Source organism: Felis catus, chromosome A1 (genome assembly GCF_018350175.1).
Source record: "Felis catus isolate Fca126 chromosome A1, F.catus_Fca126_mat1.0, whole genome shotgun sequence".
Lineage (NCBI taxonomy): Eukaryota > Metazoa > Chordata > Mammalia > Carnivora > Felidae > Felis > Felis catus.
Window position 1 is genome coordinate 91,065,328 of NC_058368.1, and position 15,790 is coordinate 91,081,117.

The 15,790-nt window shown below is 54.4% G+C and overlaps 1 protein-coding gene across 1 annotated transcript in view; it reads left to right on the forward strand.

Annotated features, from left to right (window-relative positions):
• The window catches only part of ADAMTS2 (ADAM metallopeptidase with thrombospondin type 1 motif 2), a 245,145-nt gene that overhangs the window by 213,085 nt on the left and 16,270 nt on the right, over positions 1-15,790 (forward strand). Inside the window, exons 11-17 of the mRNA XM_023254116.2 lie at positions 807-952; positions 4,295-4,470; positions 5,135-5,268; positions 9,871-9,994; positions 10,865-10,945; positions 13,199-13,365; positions 15,296-15,455. Coding sequence (XP_023109884.2) covers positions 807-952; positions 4,295-4,470; positions 5,135-5,268; positions 9,871-9,994; positions 10,865-10,945; positions 13,199-13,365; positions 15,296-15,455 — 988 coding nt within the window. The remainder of the gene's footprint in view (positions 1-806; positions 953-4,294; positions 4,471-5,134; positions 5,269-9,870; positions 9,995-10,864; positions 10,946-13,198; positions 13,366-15,295; positions 15,456-15,790) is intronic.

Here is a 15,790-nt window from a genome sequence, read left to right on the forward strand (position 1 = left end):
TTGCCCCTCCCCCACTCACACTGTTTCCGTCTCTCTAAAAAAAAAAAATACTAAAAAGAATTGCAGGAAAAGTTATGAAAAGTTGTGACAGTCAGTGAATCTGAAAAAAAATCATTGTTCTCTGCTTCCGGTTGTTTGTGGTACTGGACCCTTTTAAATTTTTAACTTTTTGTGATGGCTTTTCTTATCCTAAGTCAGTATTCCATTTCCTATCTGATCTAGTATTTTAAATTTTGTAATCTTTTTCCCTGAAATGGCCCTGAATTACATAAGCGTCTTCCCCATGGCAGGCTGGGGAGCGGTGTGACCAGATTCATGCTGTGGATTTGTGTTCCCTGAGCTCAAGTGTTCTACTCACTGTATTCCTGAATTTTTAGCATGTCAGCTTGTCAACTGACCTTCATTTCCATTATATGTCTTTGAAGTTGCCTTTTGTACGTAAACAAGTAGATCCTGTATGTCTCTGGAGTCACTGGCTTGACCTGCCGGTTGCATCTTTATGAAAGGGCCTGGTGTGGGCTTCACCTGGGGACATGGTGTGGGGCAGGCTCTGGCGGAGGGGACAGCAGGCTGGACAAGATGTTGAGGATGGCTGGGAGACCAAGACGGTGGTCAGGGGGGAGGAGGGTGTCTTTCACCTCGCTGCACCTCCTGATGGGGCTCTGACTTTCTAGGGCGAGTAGGGTCTGCTCTCTCTCAGAACCTCTAGAGCCAAACCAATCTCAAAGGAACTGCAGGTAGAAAGGTATGGGGTGTCTGAGTGGCCCTGGAGTGGTGGGTCATAGGAGTGACCTTCTTTCTTTCAGCACTGCTTTAAAGGACACTGCATCTGGCTGACGCCTGACATTCTCAAACGGGATGGCAACTGGGGCGCCTGGAGTCCGTTCGGCTCCTGCTCACGCACCTGCGGCACAGGTGTGAAGTTCAGGACCCGCCAGTGTGACAACCCACAGTGAGTTGGCTGCGCTGTTTCGCGCCTTCCCGTGTGGTAGCTGAGGTCCCCAAGACCCCTCCCTGGCTGACCCTGTCCTGCAGGGTTCCTATGGGTGCATACCACTTGTGCAGAGGGTGTCCTCCTCACCATTCATGGGACAAAGCAGAGACTCCTAGAGGGGAAGGTCATGCAGCCTGCAGTGGCCAAGCCAGGCCTAGAGGCTTGGAAACCTGGTCTCCAATTCTCTGGCCTGGGGCCCTTCCCCCAACCTGGCCCACACCCTCTTCTAGACACCAGCTTCCTCTGCCCTTCTTGGTCAAGGGCATGGAGTAAGGTATCATAGAGACAGGGAAATGGGCATAAGGAGGAGGGCCCTCATGGGCTCCAGGATTCTGGGAGCCTGAGCAGGGGAGCCGCTGTCTGCAGTCAGGCAAGAGGCAAGGTCAGGGACATGCCATTGCAGGCATGTATGGTGCAGATCGCCTAGGGAGGCTGCCCCTGGGGTCTGCCAGCTCCCACTCCCAAATGGGCTCCTCCTCCTGCCTCCCATGCAGACCCAAGGCCCTGTGCTGTGTTGTCCTCCCCCAGGGTCCTTGAATCTCCCCCATTATACCCCCACTCTGTGAAGATCTCTCAGGTCTGTGCCCTTCCTTATTCACGCCCTCCTCCACCTTGCCTCACCCATGGTGATGTGCCCATGGGCCCCTGCAGCTCTGTGAGGCTCAGGGTGCATCAGTGAGCCCCGGGCCTCAGACAGCCTACCTTGTAAGTTTATTGTGGGTGCACGTGCAGTAATGTGGGCTGAATCCCGCCCCCCTCCACGTAGACAACAGTTCACTCAGGTTTCCGTCTTCCCAGGGAGGCCCTGCTGCTGCCAGAGGACATGTGGCTTTTGTCTCTTTCTTTGGCCTTTTCAGTATTTTAAAGATCTCAATTCTCCTGAAAATACAACAAATCTGGAATTTCACTTAAAAAAAAGAGAGAGAATCTTATTTCCAGCTTTCAGACTTTCAAAGCTTCCAGCTTTCATTGCAACACCAGGCCCAACTACAGGCTAGCGGTGAATGGCTTCCGGAGCATCCAGACCCAGCCATCTTCACTCACGTCCTCCACCCACCTGGACCCCCTCGATGTTTGGGGGTGGGCCCCAAACCCTAAGCCTGAGTCCTAGGCTCATCACCCTTCTCTGGGTTCCACCATGGTCTCAGCAGGAATTGCATATGACTTTATGTACATCTGTGTTTTTCTCAGGGGCAGGTGTCTGGCTTCACATCATCTTCTCAAAGGAGCCTGTGACCCCCAAATCTAAGCCCTGCAGGTCTCTGAGGCCCATCTAGACCCTGGTCTCTGCAGCATTTCTGGTTGCTCTGGTTGGCCAGGCCCTGAATTGGCCCCTGGGGTGCCAGAGGGGGCCAGCAATCTAGACTCTGGGGAGAGGGTTCAAGTCCACATTGGTCAGGAAGGGACCCACGACCTAGAGTCCAGCATTGGAAAAGCCCAAACCTCAGGGTCACCTGTGCTTAGGGCCAGGCACTCCAGCTGGTGCTTGGAGAACTCTAAACCTCATGCTTCTGACTAGCTCCTACCCAAGGGCTTCAGGCCCCATCCTGGTCAGGTGCAAAGTACCCTATCCCCAGCTCCTTTCAAGCACCCCTGGAGCTACTATACCTGCCTCGGGATGAGATTCAAGATTAACAAGACAGGAAGTTAGAACCTCAGAGGTCCTGGGGTGCTGGGTGAGGACAGCAAAGTTCCCGTCCCCTGGCACGGCCCTGGGGGGAGCTCACACAGGGTCAAGGCTGGGGAGGGGGGGCTCCACGTTCTGTCCTTCTCCATCTGGGCACTTGAGGGAATTTTTACCCCTCTGGCTGCCCCAGCCTCCTTGGTGGCAGCAAGGGACAGGGCAGCAGTGACAGGAGCTGTCTGCTCACACAAGCTATCATGCCCAGAGATTAGCCAACCCCTTCCTGGTGCCGACACTCCCTCCACATCAGTGACTGTCAGACAGCGTGGATGCCTTGGCAGGAACTATGAAAACTGTTTACATCACTATCAGTGGGAGACCCGGGTAGCTACAGGGGGCCAGAGCACCTCAGAGCCCCTGGGCTCCACACAGCCTGTTTGTCATCACCTCAGATGGGCCCCACAGGCCTCCCTTTCATGCATTCTCCAGAGGGTGACTGTCTGTCCTTGTGGCTCCCTGCGCTGCTCCACAGCCTTTCCTAAATACTGGGGCCAGCGTGAAGACACCTGCACAGTTCACAGCCAGCCCTGCTCGCTGGACCCAGTCCCTCTCTGTCACCGGCTCTCCCCACTTTGTGACTGCAAAACCACAGGCAGTCTAGCATCTGACTCTTTGTTTGGTCTTCCTCCCCGACCACCCCTGAATTCTCCAGCTCACTTTCTGGTTCAGAGTTAGTGTCGGTTTCCGTTGGAGTCAGTAGGCCTCCTTCTTGCTGTTTCCCAGACAGTCGCTGGGAACTGGCTTCCCACACCTGCACCCCCTCCCGGTGATGCCCTCATTGGTGTCCTTCTCTGCGGCCCCATCAGTGGCCCTGGTGTGAATCTCAGAGCTGCTCCTCCTTTTCACCCTCCCCATCCGACACTGAGGTTTCTTCTCTCCCCACACATTTCTTGTATCATTCTTTCCATGGACTTTCCTCCAGAAGGTGGCACGCGAGGAGGGCCCTAGGGGAGTCCCTTTTGTTGTCCACTCTGCTGTGCTGCACGTGGCTGCACTTACCACCCCGCCACATGCACAGAGCATGACCTTTGCCCGAGTCTCAGGTAGGACCTCGGGTCCTGCCACACCTGGCAGATGGCAGCCCTGAGGCCCCCAGCTCCTCTGGGGGTGCGGTCCACCCCACTCCATCGCCCCGCCTACCAGAGGCACCTGCTGGCCCACAGCCAGAGCCTTTTCTGATCTTTGCCGTGCGTGGGGCCAGGCTCTGTGGATGAGCACTGCTTAGAGTCTCTGAGGTGGAGGAAAGCCAGTGAACCCAGTGTCCACTGCATGCCTGACCCTTGTTGAGAACTCGTGCGTGATTGTGCGGTTTCAGATTCTTTGGTTTCGTGCGCGATTCTGCCCGGCTGTGAAGGAGACTCCCCCAGCTCTTCCATCTTGAGATTAATGTCCCAGTAATGGCAGAACCTTAATAGCCAATCAACATCCCACTGTTGGTGCATAGTCATGGTGACAGGAGCTGGGGGGTGGGAGGGCGCCCTGAGGCCCAGCTAATGCTTCTGTGACAGGGCAGGGCTGGGTCCCGTCACTCTGTGGAGCTGCCCCCCCCCCACGCCTGAGACTCTACCTCTCCTCCTGGTGGCACCGAGCTGCAAGGCTTTCGCTTTCTTTTCCAGCCCAGCCAACGGGGGTCGCACCTGCTCTGGCCTTGGCTATGACTTCCAGCTGTGCAACCCCCAGGACTGTCCTGACACCCTGGCTGACTTCCGCGAGGAGCAGTGCCGCCAGTGGGACCTGTACTTCGAGCACGGTGACGCCCAACACCACTGGCTGCCCCACGAGCACCGGGATGGTGAGCCCCCAGAGACAGGGCCAGCGGGTGCTCAGCTGCTGGGTCCGGGGCACTGGTGGGGCACAGCTCACACCGTCCTGTGCTGCTCATGCCACCATGGGCAAGCCACTGGCTATGCCAGGCTATCAGCGGAGCCCACCCTGACCGCTGTAGCTGCCAGGGCCAGTCCTGGCATTTTAAACTTACAGCTCCAGTTCCTTCTGGGCCTTGGGCAGGGGTGGGCGGGCGGCGGACACAGGCCTGCTGTGCTCTCTCCATCACCCATGTGTGTGTTACCCCAGCCCAGCGCCTGCCACAGGCCCAATTCGTACAGTCCAGAGAGTGGGTGCCAGAGCAGACAGGGTCCCCCTCTTGGAGGGGGCATGCAGTCTGGAGGGAAAGGCTGTCAGAGTCTCTGGGATCAGCGCCAACATCAACCTGGCTCTGTTGGGAAAAGGTCTTCCCAAGTGCAATAGCCCAGGGTCAAAGGCCCCAAGACAGACACACCAGGGGGGTTGAAGCCACCTGCCTCCTTTCGCTTTCTGCCCCAGTCCCAGGGGCAGAATCCTAAGAAGACCCTCGAGAGAGCTTCTCCCTTGCATGGTGCTTCTCTTGAGCAAACCTGGGAGGAAAGCAAGGGGTGCAGCCAGCCTGCCTCGCCAACACTCCACTGCTTCCCTTCCAGCCAAGGAGAGATGTCACCTTTACTGCCAGTCCAAGGAGACCGGGGAGGTGGTGTCCATGAAGCGTATGGTGCACGATGGGACACGCTGCTCCTACAAGGACGCCTTCAGCCTCTGTGTGCGTGGGGAGTGCAAGGTGAGGGCCGTGAGGCCAGCGGGGGGCGGGCATAGCTCAGGGTGTCAGCTTTGTGGGGTTATTGGGTGGTCTGAGGCTAAGCGTGCATAGTGTCAGAATCAGCGCCTGGAACAAGGCACATCCTGGAGGTAAGACTGAGTAGGCACAACTGATTGTAGGGTCACAGAAGCTGACTTCCTTCTTGTCTTGCTGAGAGATGAGATCTGCAAAGAAGTCTCCAGCAGAAAGCTTGGTGGAATACTACAGGCACCCCAGCCAAAGGGGGTGAGGCCAGAAGAGCAAGGAGGTGGGGTACGGGGCCACTGGACCTGTGCCCAGGGCTTCTCTCCACCCACATGGCGCCTTAGCCCACTGGAAAGGAGGCTACTGTCTGATGCAATGGCTGGGCGGCCAGGCTTCACAGTCTGCTCAGGTGGTGAAGCTAAATCCTGAGAAACAAAGAACAGTGTCTCCTTAATTTCCGCAGGGTTTTCATTAATGGAGGTGACTGAGTGACCCACAGAGAGGTCAATGCCTTTGAGGAAGAGTGTGTTACTTATGTTTCCTGAGGGAAACTACGCAGGGCCACACGGGGAAGCACCAGATTTGATCGGGAGGTAGAAGGGAGTGGGGGGCAGCTTAAGCCAGAGCTTTTACTGGCGCTTCCTTGGGAAAGGCAAGACGGAGCAGGAGAGACAGTTGAGGATTAGTTAGTATGAATAATCCAGGTAGGTTCCGGGCTGTAGGGGTGGTCCCTAGTTTCCTGGTACCTGGCCTTAGGATGATTTCAGGCAGGGGAAGGATCAGCTTGGTGCGTGAGAGGCAGATAAAGGGAGTGATTGCTGGATTGTCGGTTTACCTATGAAAGGCGTGCCCCCACACCAGCCCTTTGCTGTTTCCAAGAATCAGCGTGAGGGAGGGGCAGCCTCTTCCTAGCTAGTATGTTCTTAAAGATGCCAGAGCACAGTTAGAAGAATTTCAGAAACATGACCAACATGAGCCATAAGCATCATGCACAATCGAAGAACAGACTTAAGTATTTCATCGATTAATGGAGATTTTGAAGGAATAACAGTAGGATGATAAATTTTTGCATCACTTGAAATATATATATGTCCACATATGTGTATGATCATATTGCAAATGTTAGAAAACAAAGGAGACAGAAGGACTGGAACCACACAAAAGTCGTGGGCAGCAGTAAGATGAAATACCGAGTCCTCACGATACATGGGGATGTGCAACCCTTCTTCTGAAAGAATCTCATACTGGGTCAAAAATAATATCCAAGTGGATGCTGTTGATTAGGGAATATCCAAACGCAATGACTCAGGAAGGTGGAAAGTGAAATGACAGCAGAAGACATGTCAGGAGAATAAAGATGTACACACGTGCGCACACACACACACACGCACATGGAGCAGGGAATGAAAAAAGTATCCAGGATTAAGCGAGGCCCATGGGTCATTTTGTTTTGATAAAGGGCATAGGCCGCTACCCTGAGAAAGTAATAGCATGCTACCGAATATGTCACCCAAAAATGGCACTGAGAGAGGTAGAGATTGAATTAGCTAACATCTTTCCTGATCTGATGACTCACACATAGGATTTCATCACAGATGGGGAGGGAGGAAACAGCACCTCGTTAGCTCTGCGCCCCTCCCTGTGTGACAGATACCCCAGCACCTCTACCAGTGTCTCCCACCCGGTCTTGAACCGAAGCACAGTCCAGCCAAGAGACCTCTCTGCGCGTGGACTTAGCCGGCAGCAGCCTCACAAAGCCACTCAGAGACATGAGCCATCCCCAGCCTGAGCGGTTAACCCTGGTAGGATCTCAAGCAAGATTTCAGGCCCACATGAGGACCGTGGTCTTCATTTGCCATTTCTACTCTGTTAACCGTTTCTACTCTGTCCCTGTGTCATTCTCCCCCCTAGCTCACACCGCTGAATGTTAAAACAGTGTCTCCTGGGGGCACCTGGGTGGCTCAGTCGGTTAAGCGCCGACTTCAGCTCAGGTCACGATCTCGCAGTCTGTGAGTTCGAGCCCCGCATCGGGCTCTGGGCTGATGGCTCAGAGCCTGGAGCCTGCTTCCGGTTCTGTGTCTCCCTCTCTCTCTGCCCCTCCCCCGTTCATGCTGTGTCTCTCTCTCTGTCTCAAAAATAAATAAGCGTTAAAAAAAAAATAAAAAAAAATAATAATAAACAGTGTCTCCTGAAGGTCTGTGGACACTTGTCAGACATGGAGGCTCCCCGAGCCGGGGACGGCGCTCGCCTGGGCCTGGTGGTCGTGCCACCTGATGAGCCGACTGGCAGGTGCCCACAAAACTGCTCCTCTAGATGGCAGGCAAGGGCCTTGTCCTGTCTGCTGTGATTATTAGACAGACCTTGGTTTCAGAACTAGCAAAAGATGGGGAAATAAATGTGTCTGAGAATTAAGGAGATAATGACAAGCCATTTTAATATCTCTCAAGTTCTGACAGATCAAGCAGTAAATTTATTCTGTTTTCCGTTTGCTCACCTTCTGGGACTCTCAGAACAAAGTCTCAGTTGGAGCAAGTCCTTTAAAACGTAGCATGCTGCTTCCATTTTTCCTCTGTCCAGCTAGCCTCCTTCCCTTCCAACCAGCTGAATTTCTAAAATTTTTTAAGTTTATTTATCAATTTTGAGAGAGAGAGAGAGCTGGGGAGGGGCAGAGAGAGAGGGAGAGAATCCCAAGCAGGCTGTCAGTGCAGAGCCCGACCGACATAGGGCTCGAACCCATGAACCGTGAGATCGTGACCCGAACCGAAACCAAGAGTGAGACACTTAACTGACTGAGCCACCCAGGTGCCCCTAACCAGCTGAATTTCTTTTCTTTTCTTTCTTTCTCTTTCTCTTTCTTTCTTTCTTTCTTTCTTTCTTTCTTTCTTCTTCCTTTCTTTCTTCTTTCTTTCTTTCTTTCACCAGCTGAATTTCTAATTCATGTATTGGGTTGTGCACAGGCTGCACGCCTTTTTAGAAAGAGTACGTGAGCCAATAAAGAGCTTCTAAATCAGAGCTGGTTCTCATATGGGCTTCCGAGTCCGGGAGTCTGGGAGATCGCCTTCCCAATGCTGCTTGGCTCCCTGGCACTGGTGCACATCTGCGTTGGCACCCACTTGCCTCTACGTCTCTGAGGCTTTTTGCATCTGGTTTATTCTGTAGGAAACTGAGCAGTGACCCCCTCAGGTGAGAGGCTGTGGCAACCCTTCTTCCAGGGAGTGTATCATCCTGGCCTGAAAGAGGGTTCTCCTCTCCCCTGCTCCTTCCCTGAGGAAGGCAGCCTGTGACTGTTTGCAAGGACCAACTCCTTCCACCCAGTGACAGCCCCCGCAGGCTGTGTCACAGACGTGTCACAAATGTGGAAACAAACTCTGAATTGGGTCAGTGTGCCCCCTGAGACCATACACCTAGAAATGGCAGGTACATCTCTCAGCTCAGCCTTCTGCACCTGTAAAGACTCATGTTTCCATCTGGTCTCCACCCCTCCCCCAGTAGATCACATTGTCTTCCTTTGCTAATTTTTACCCCCTCAGGAATCATTAAAATAAAAACCAGCATGTTCATTGTATTGATTGTTTTTCACCTTGCTCACTTCCAAAAACTATTCCAGAGGCATCGTTGGATATAAAACCAAAGATCATTAACATCTAGCCACACCTTCAAAAATGATCATGAACCACTGCTCTGTAACCCTCTGTGGTCTAGAGCCCCTGTCCTTAAAGGGCCTTGTAAGACAAAAGTCAGAAATTGAAGAGCAGAGGGAGAAGTGGGTTTCTCCAGAGGTAGGTGGTAGGATGACCTTGAGGGGGAAATTGGCTCTGAGCTTCCTGGCAGCCTAGGCAAAGAGGGAAACGTGTGACACTGTGGCTCAGACAGGCAGAGGGAGCAGACCAGTTCAGTGGAGAGCTTGTCTTCCTTGGCTGAACTAGGAGAAAGTGGCCTCAGGAAGCATGTCAGGGCCACTGTCCTGTGGGAGCTCCTTCCCTGGAGTTTCCCTGGCCCCAGGAATGGTGTGCTGCCAGACCTCCATGGAGTAAGAGAACCTGAGTTTGTTACTATTTTGCCAGGTGGCCCTGGGTGAGGGAACATCCCTGCTCAGTGTGGAATAATTTTTGACACTGGAGTGGGCAATGTTGAGATAATTTGTTGGAAGAATGGAGGCAAAATTTTTCACCAATTCTTGTCACCCCCTGTCCAGATACCCTGGAGATAGACTAAAGGGGACATTGTGTTCTCAGGGCAGTTTGAAGGCCAGGACACACCAGCCTGAGCTTTGGGTGGGAGCATGGCCACCCTGTGAGAAGGGCAGAGGCCAGGTCTGACTGACAACCATTGGGACAGAAATGTTCACATGGAGGCTAGCTTGCCAGGCCAGACCAGCCTCGGGAGGTGGCCCTGTTTAGGCTGTGAAGAGCCTTCTGAGGTCACACTGTGCAGATGAGCAAATGAGGTGCAGTGAGGGGCTGGGCACACAGGGTCTCCTTCCTCTGCATCGGGAACTGCTAAGGGAGGTGCAGACCTGAGCTTCAGAGGTGGCAAATCAGGCCCCAGGGCCCAAGTGGGGAGGGCTCTCAAGTATGCACTGTCCCCCCTCCTCTGCAGAAGGTGGGCTGTGACGGAGTGATCGGCTCCAGCAAGCAGGAAGATAAGTGTGGCGTGTGCGGAGGGGACAACACCCACTGCAAAGTGGTCAAGGGCACATTCACACGCTCCCCCAAGAAGCTCGGTGAGTGAGCCCGTGCCCCCGGCCCCCGGTGCCTTAGTGTCTGCAGCACCTGGCAGGGCACTGGGGTGGCTGTGAGTTGGAGGGAGAATGCTAACGCAAGTACAGCTTGAGCCAGGCCCCAGGGTGGATGGGGCATGGAGGCCGGGTCTCAGGTGTCAGGGCAGAGAACACCGACGTGCAGGTGCACAGGGCAGATCTTACAAGTGTTTATTTGAGAGCAAGGGGTCTAAGTCCATTGCTCCCTGCCTGTCTGCTCCAGCCACCAGCTAGCTTTCACAGGACTTTCCTGGAGTAAGTAGCACAGACGGCGAAGCCACAGGATGGGGCCGGGGAACAGGGGTCCCAGCCGACCTGAGCTCTGGGAAAACAGACTTCTGGGTGGGCCTGAAGCAGGCGAAATGTACTCTGTCTGAAACGTAGAGAAGCCCCTCTGGTTTGCCTCTTCAAAGAAGGCCGTGGCCTTCACTCAGAGCCGGTGCTGGGGTGTGGGGATGACCTTCTCCATGGCCCCACAAGAGCCCAGGAGTCTTCGGTCTGCAGGTTAAGTGGCTGAGGTCTGGGAGGCCAAGCGGTTTGCTGAGGGCCTCCCTTCCAGACAGGGCATCTTAGCTCCAAGCCCAGGCCTGCCTCCAGGAATCACAAGGATTCCTGCCAAGTTTTCAGCAGAGGAGGCCAAGGGAGTGCCTGGGATTTGAAGGGGTGTGGAAGGGCCTGGGCCAGCTGGGACACAGTAACTCCCCCATCGGGCCTTGTCTGGGCAGGCGGTCAAAGCCCACAAAAGATGGGGCCCTCTGGTCCCTCCTCGTGTCATCTGCATTCCAGTGGCCTCCCCCGTCTCATTTTGCTTTGTCTCCCCACATCCCAACAAAGGTTACATCAAGATGTTTGAGATTCCGGCAGGAGCCAGGCACCTGCTCATCCAGGAGGCAGACACTACCAGCCACCACCTGGGTGAGTCCCAGAGCCCAGACGATGCAGCGTCTCTGAAGCCGAGCAGTTCTGGGGATGGTTAGTGGGCCCAGGGGTCAGAGGTCAGGCTCCCTGTCCCTGGCTCAGCCCACCTGGGAGATCTTTCCCGGGTTCACCTCCTGCTGGAGATCAGAGGGCTCCTCTGGCAGCCGCTGCGGGGGGACAATGTGTCTAAAACATGCCATACCCCAGCCCACAGAATGGTGACTGCTTACCCCCTCCTCCATCTCAAGGCCCAAGGGGAAGGCCCCCCCTTCCCTGACCTACCGGAAGGCAGGCAGATTTTGCAGGCAGAGTCCTGGCAGCAGCCCCCACACCAACGAGAAGGCACCAGGGCCGGCCTGAGGATGGGCTCACAAACTTCATTTGCATATTTTCGATTAGCTTAATTTTAATTTTTTTAGTGGTTATTTATTTTTGAGAGAGACAGAGACAGAGACAGACTGTGAGCAGGGGAGGGGCAGAGAGAGAGGGAGACACAGAACCCAAAGCAGGCTCCAGGCTCTGAGCTGTCAGCACAGAGCCTGACGGGGGGCTCAAACCCATGAACCACAAGATCATGACCTGAGCCAAAGTTGGACACTTAACTGACAGAGCCACCCAGGTGATCCCTCAACTGGTTTAATTTTAAATTCAAGAGATTCTACCTGGAATAGTGATTTCTGGCATCTCTTGAAAGTGTGGATGTTCTAACAACTCTTTCTCTTCTCATGTGGCAGCCCCTGTCTGCCTGTGCCCTCTGTGCCCTCTGAGAAGGCCTCACAGGGCTTCGCCCATCCTCACCCCACCTGCTGAAGACACCTGGACCCTACCTCCTGGGTAGTTGTGGGCTGGAGTCCAAAGTGATGCCAGGGGGCCACTGGGGAGATCCTGGACAAGTTCCTTCTCCCAGTTTGGGCCCCACCTTCCTCCTAATGCTCTGGAGCCCGGACTGGGTCAAGGGCTCCCAAACTGCCACTGTCTGGCACCCCCAGTGACACACGGCAAACACACCACTCTCTTATTAAAAGCACATTTTTCTTCCTTCCCTATTTTAAGAGGAAGCTTTGTATTGCTACCCAAAATGCAAACGCAGTACCACTTGCCTTAAATGGAAGATGAATCTAAAAGTTGATTCCCAAAAGAAAAGACACTTCTATCTAAAGGGTTTCCAGGGTGCCTGGGTGGCTCAGTCAGTTAAGCGTCTGACTTCAGCTCAGGTCGTGATCTCACAGTTTGTGAGTTCAAGCCCCACACTGGGCTTTGTGCTGACAGCTCAGAGCCTGAAGCATGCTTCAGATCCTTTGTCTCCCTTTCTCTGCCCCTCCCCTGCTCACACTATATCTGTCTGTCTATCTCAAAAATATATAAACATTTTAATTAATTAATTAATTAAGGGTTTCCTGCTGAAGGCTCCAGGTCTGAGACCTGGTCTCTCTGCACAGGAGGAGCCAGGGTTGGTGACCCGCTGAGGACCTACTGGCACCTGCTGAGGCTTTCTTTTATGGTGCGGACAGAGAGTGACAGGAGACTCGTGCAGAGAACGATTTCCTCATTCTGTGATCCTGAGATATTCATGCCTTGCTGAGGCCCTCCTAAAATCAACCAGCAGCGCCCCCCTAGTAGCTGCCTTCCACACAGTGGGAAGCATGGGGCTTCCTGACCTGCTGTTTCTTGTCTCCTGAACACCTATTTATCCAGGGGGATTGCCAGTGGCCCATGCAACCCCCTGGCCAAGCCAGGCCTCTGAGGATGTGTGGGGAGCTGATGGGGCCCTGTGTCGGGGTGAGAAGACCCTGCTTTTCAGCTGGACATATGCTCACCCTGTGGCAGGAAGCCCTCACCCCGCCCTGGTGTGCAGCAGATGCCCTGCGCCCAGAAGGCTGGGGCGGGGTGCAGGGGGTAGTGGCTGTCCGAGTAGGGAGGTGGCCCTGACAGCTGCTGTGTGAAGCCCCTGCACCCCCGCGGCCTGTGGGGGCAGATCCAGGAAAAGACCCTGAACGAGGCAAAAGGGTGAAGGTGGAGGGAAATCTAGTTCTGGCTGAGCAGCAGAGGGCAAGGTGGGCTCCCAAGGTGGTTTGGGCCATCACTGGCACGGACCCACCCTTGGAGGAGGGGAGCTGGGAGAGACGGGGCTCTGCTCCCCACCGCTCCCCTGACCAGTCCAAACTTGTGGACCCTGCCAGCCTCTCCCCCATGCCCCTGGCTCCTGCCCCTGAGTGATTATGGTGAGGGGCTGTCTTCTGCCATTCACAGCCGTCAAGAACCTGGAGACAGGCACGTTCATTTTAAATGAAGAGAATGACGTGGACCCCAATTCCAAATCCTTCATTGCTATGGGTGTGGAGTGGGAGTACCGGGATGAGGACGGCCGGGAGACGCTGCAGACCATGGGCCCTCTCCATGGCACCATCACCGTTCTGGTGAGTCGAGGAAGGGACCAGGCCCACCACCCCCTGGCCGCCCAGTGGGGGTGCAAGCAGGCCACCGGAGGAGAGGTGGAGGGGGGTGCCTGGGAACCCTGGACCTCCCTGCATCCTTCAGGCCACTCTCTGAACAGCCCCCCCTGGACTGCCCTTGGGACCAAAGGTCTCTATTGGTGTCTGACACGGAGCCTTGAGACATGAGGCTCTGCGGTCGACTGGGTGACCTCAAACTCTGCCCTCTGAGGGTTTCAGTTTTCCCCTCCAAACGATATTCACGGCCACCTCTCAACAAGCCTATTTATGTCCGCCATCCCATCCAAATCTTGACCCAGGAATGACCCGCAGGATTCAGGCCATTAGACCACCAGACCCAGGTCACACTGGACTCTGTCTCTAAGCAGGACTAGGGACCCCAAGTCTTCTGAGTCCAAGGCCGTTCCTGGTGATAGAGTCCCCCGCTTGATGTTCTTGTTTTTTTTTAATTTTATTTTTTATGTTCCTGTTTATTTTTGAGAGACAGCAAGAGGGGGAGGGGCGGAGAGCGAGGGAGACAGAGGACCCGAAGCAGTCTCCATGCTGATGCAGGGCTCCAACTCATGAACCATGAGATCATGACCTGAGCTGTAGTCAGACACTTAACTGACTGAACCGGCCCCAGGTGCCCCTTAAGATTTTATTTTTAAGTAATCTCTCTACGTGGGGCTCGAACTTACAACCCTGAGATCAAGAGTCACATGCTCTACCAGCTGAGCCAGCCAGGTGCCCGGGGCTCTTGATTTTCGGATCGCTCTTTGAAAGTTCATTTTAGTTGCACAAGTGATACATTTTATTTGTGAGAAACATAAAACACTAGAGATAAGGCTCAGGGCCCTTTAGCCCCTCTGCTAAGGCCAGTGCCCCATGGCACCTGAGCCCACCACCCGATACCAGAGCATGCACCCGTGGGGCCAGCATGTTTTATGTATGCGTGTCCCTCTGCTGACCTCACCTGCAGGGTCTTGCCAGCCCCAGAAGTGCCCATGGTGACCTGACTGTGCCCATGCATATGCAGTCGGGCCTCGGTATGTGCTGTGTCTGTCCTGGCACATTCACCTGCTTGCCAAAGTGTATCTGTCATCCCTGTGTCAATAGTGGTGGAGTTTTCACGGACATTCACAGTCATGTGCAGAGCAGTGAAGGATTTGAGTCATCCAGCATGCACGTTCTCAGCCAAGCTGGCACAAGGCTCTGCTCCCTGTAACCAAGGGGCCTGTCCCCACTATGTGTGCTGCCACGTTTTTCACGTTTTTTTATTTGGGGGGATGGTTCCACTGTTTAAAAATGCCCAAGCGTGGGGCACCCAGGTGGCTCAGTTAGTTGAGCATCCAAGATGGGCTCAGGTTCAAGCCCCGCGTCAGGCTCTCTGCTGTCAGCAAAGAGCCTGCTTCAGATCTTTTGTTCCCCTCCTTCTCTGTCCCTCTCCAGCTCCCCTCTTACTCTCAAAACTAAATAAAGCATTAAAAAAAATTTTTTTAATGGCCGCAAGCTAGTGCCGAGTGCTGTCGGCTGTTCCTGAGCACAAGAAGCTAGGTGGTGTGCCCTGCAGAGGAAACACATGTGCCAAACGAGCTTCATTCAGGCCTCAGTTCTAGTGCACCGGCCGTGAGGTCAGCGTTAATGTCAACAGTATCGAGGAAGGTGGCTTTAAACAGAAACACAGATAAAATAAGATTACGTATTGACAGTCAGTGAAAGCATCCTGATCCCTCGCAGGACCCTAGCCCTGTGCTCCCGTGAGAATTCAGCATTCTGGGGTGCTTTCTAGAACATAACTAACCTCACATAATGAGGGCCAGCAGCTCGTGTGCCTTGGCGTGAGTTTCTAAGCTGGCTGCCGAGGAAGGGTGAACAGTGGGGCAAACACCTTCGTGGCCATTTCTGGGCACAGGTCATCCCGCAGGGAGACGCCCGGATCTCACTGACGTACAAGTACATGATCCACGAGGACTCGCTCAACGTAGACGGCAACAATGTCCTGGAAGACGACTCTGTGGGCTACGAGTGGGCCCTGAAGAAGTGGACTCCTTGCTCCAAGCCCTGTGGTGGAGGTGAGGGGCCCCAGAGGTATTCAAGGCTGAGTGGGAGGGGTCTTCTGGGCAAAGGGCTTCCTGAGCCCACAGTACCCCGCTGCCTGCCTGACCTGAGTGAGGGATGTGCTAGGTATGAGCAGACTGGCCCCAGGGGCCAGAGAGTGAGGCAGCGGCCTGCCTGGGAGGGGGCAGAGGGTAGGCAGGAAGGGGGTACTCAGGGCAGCAGGCAGCCAGAAGGGCATGTGGGGGCTTGGATGTCACCCATGTGGACCTGCATCAGGGGCTGGTCCTGGCGGGAGGAAGGTTGGTGTGCAGGCACTTGGGTGGATTACCACAGCCTCACGAGGCAGGTG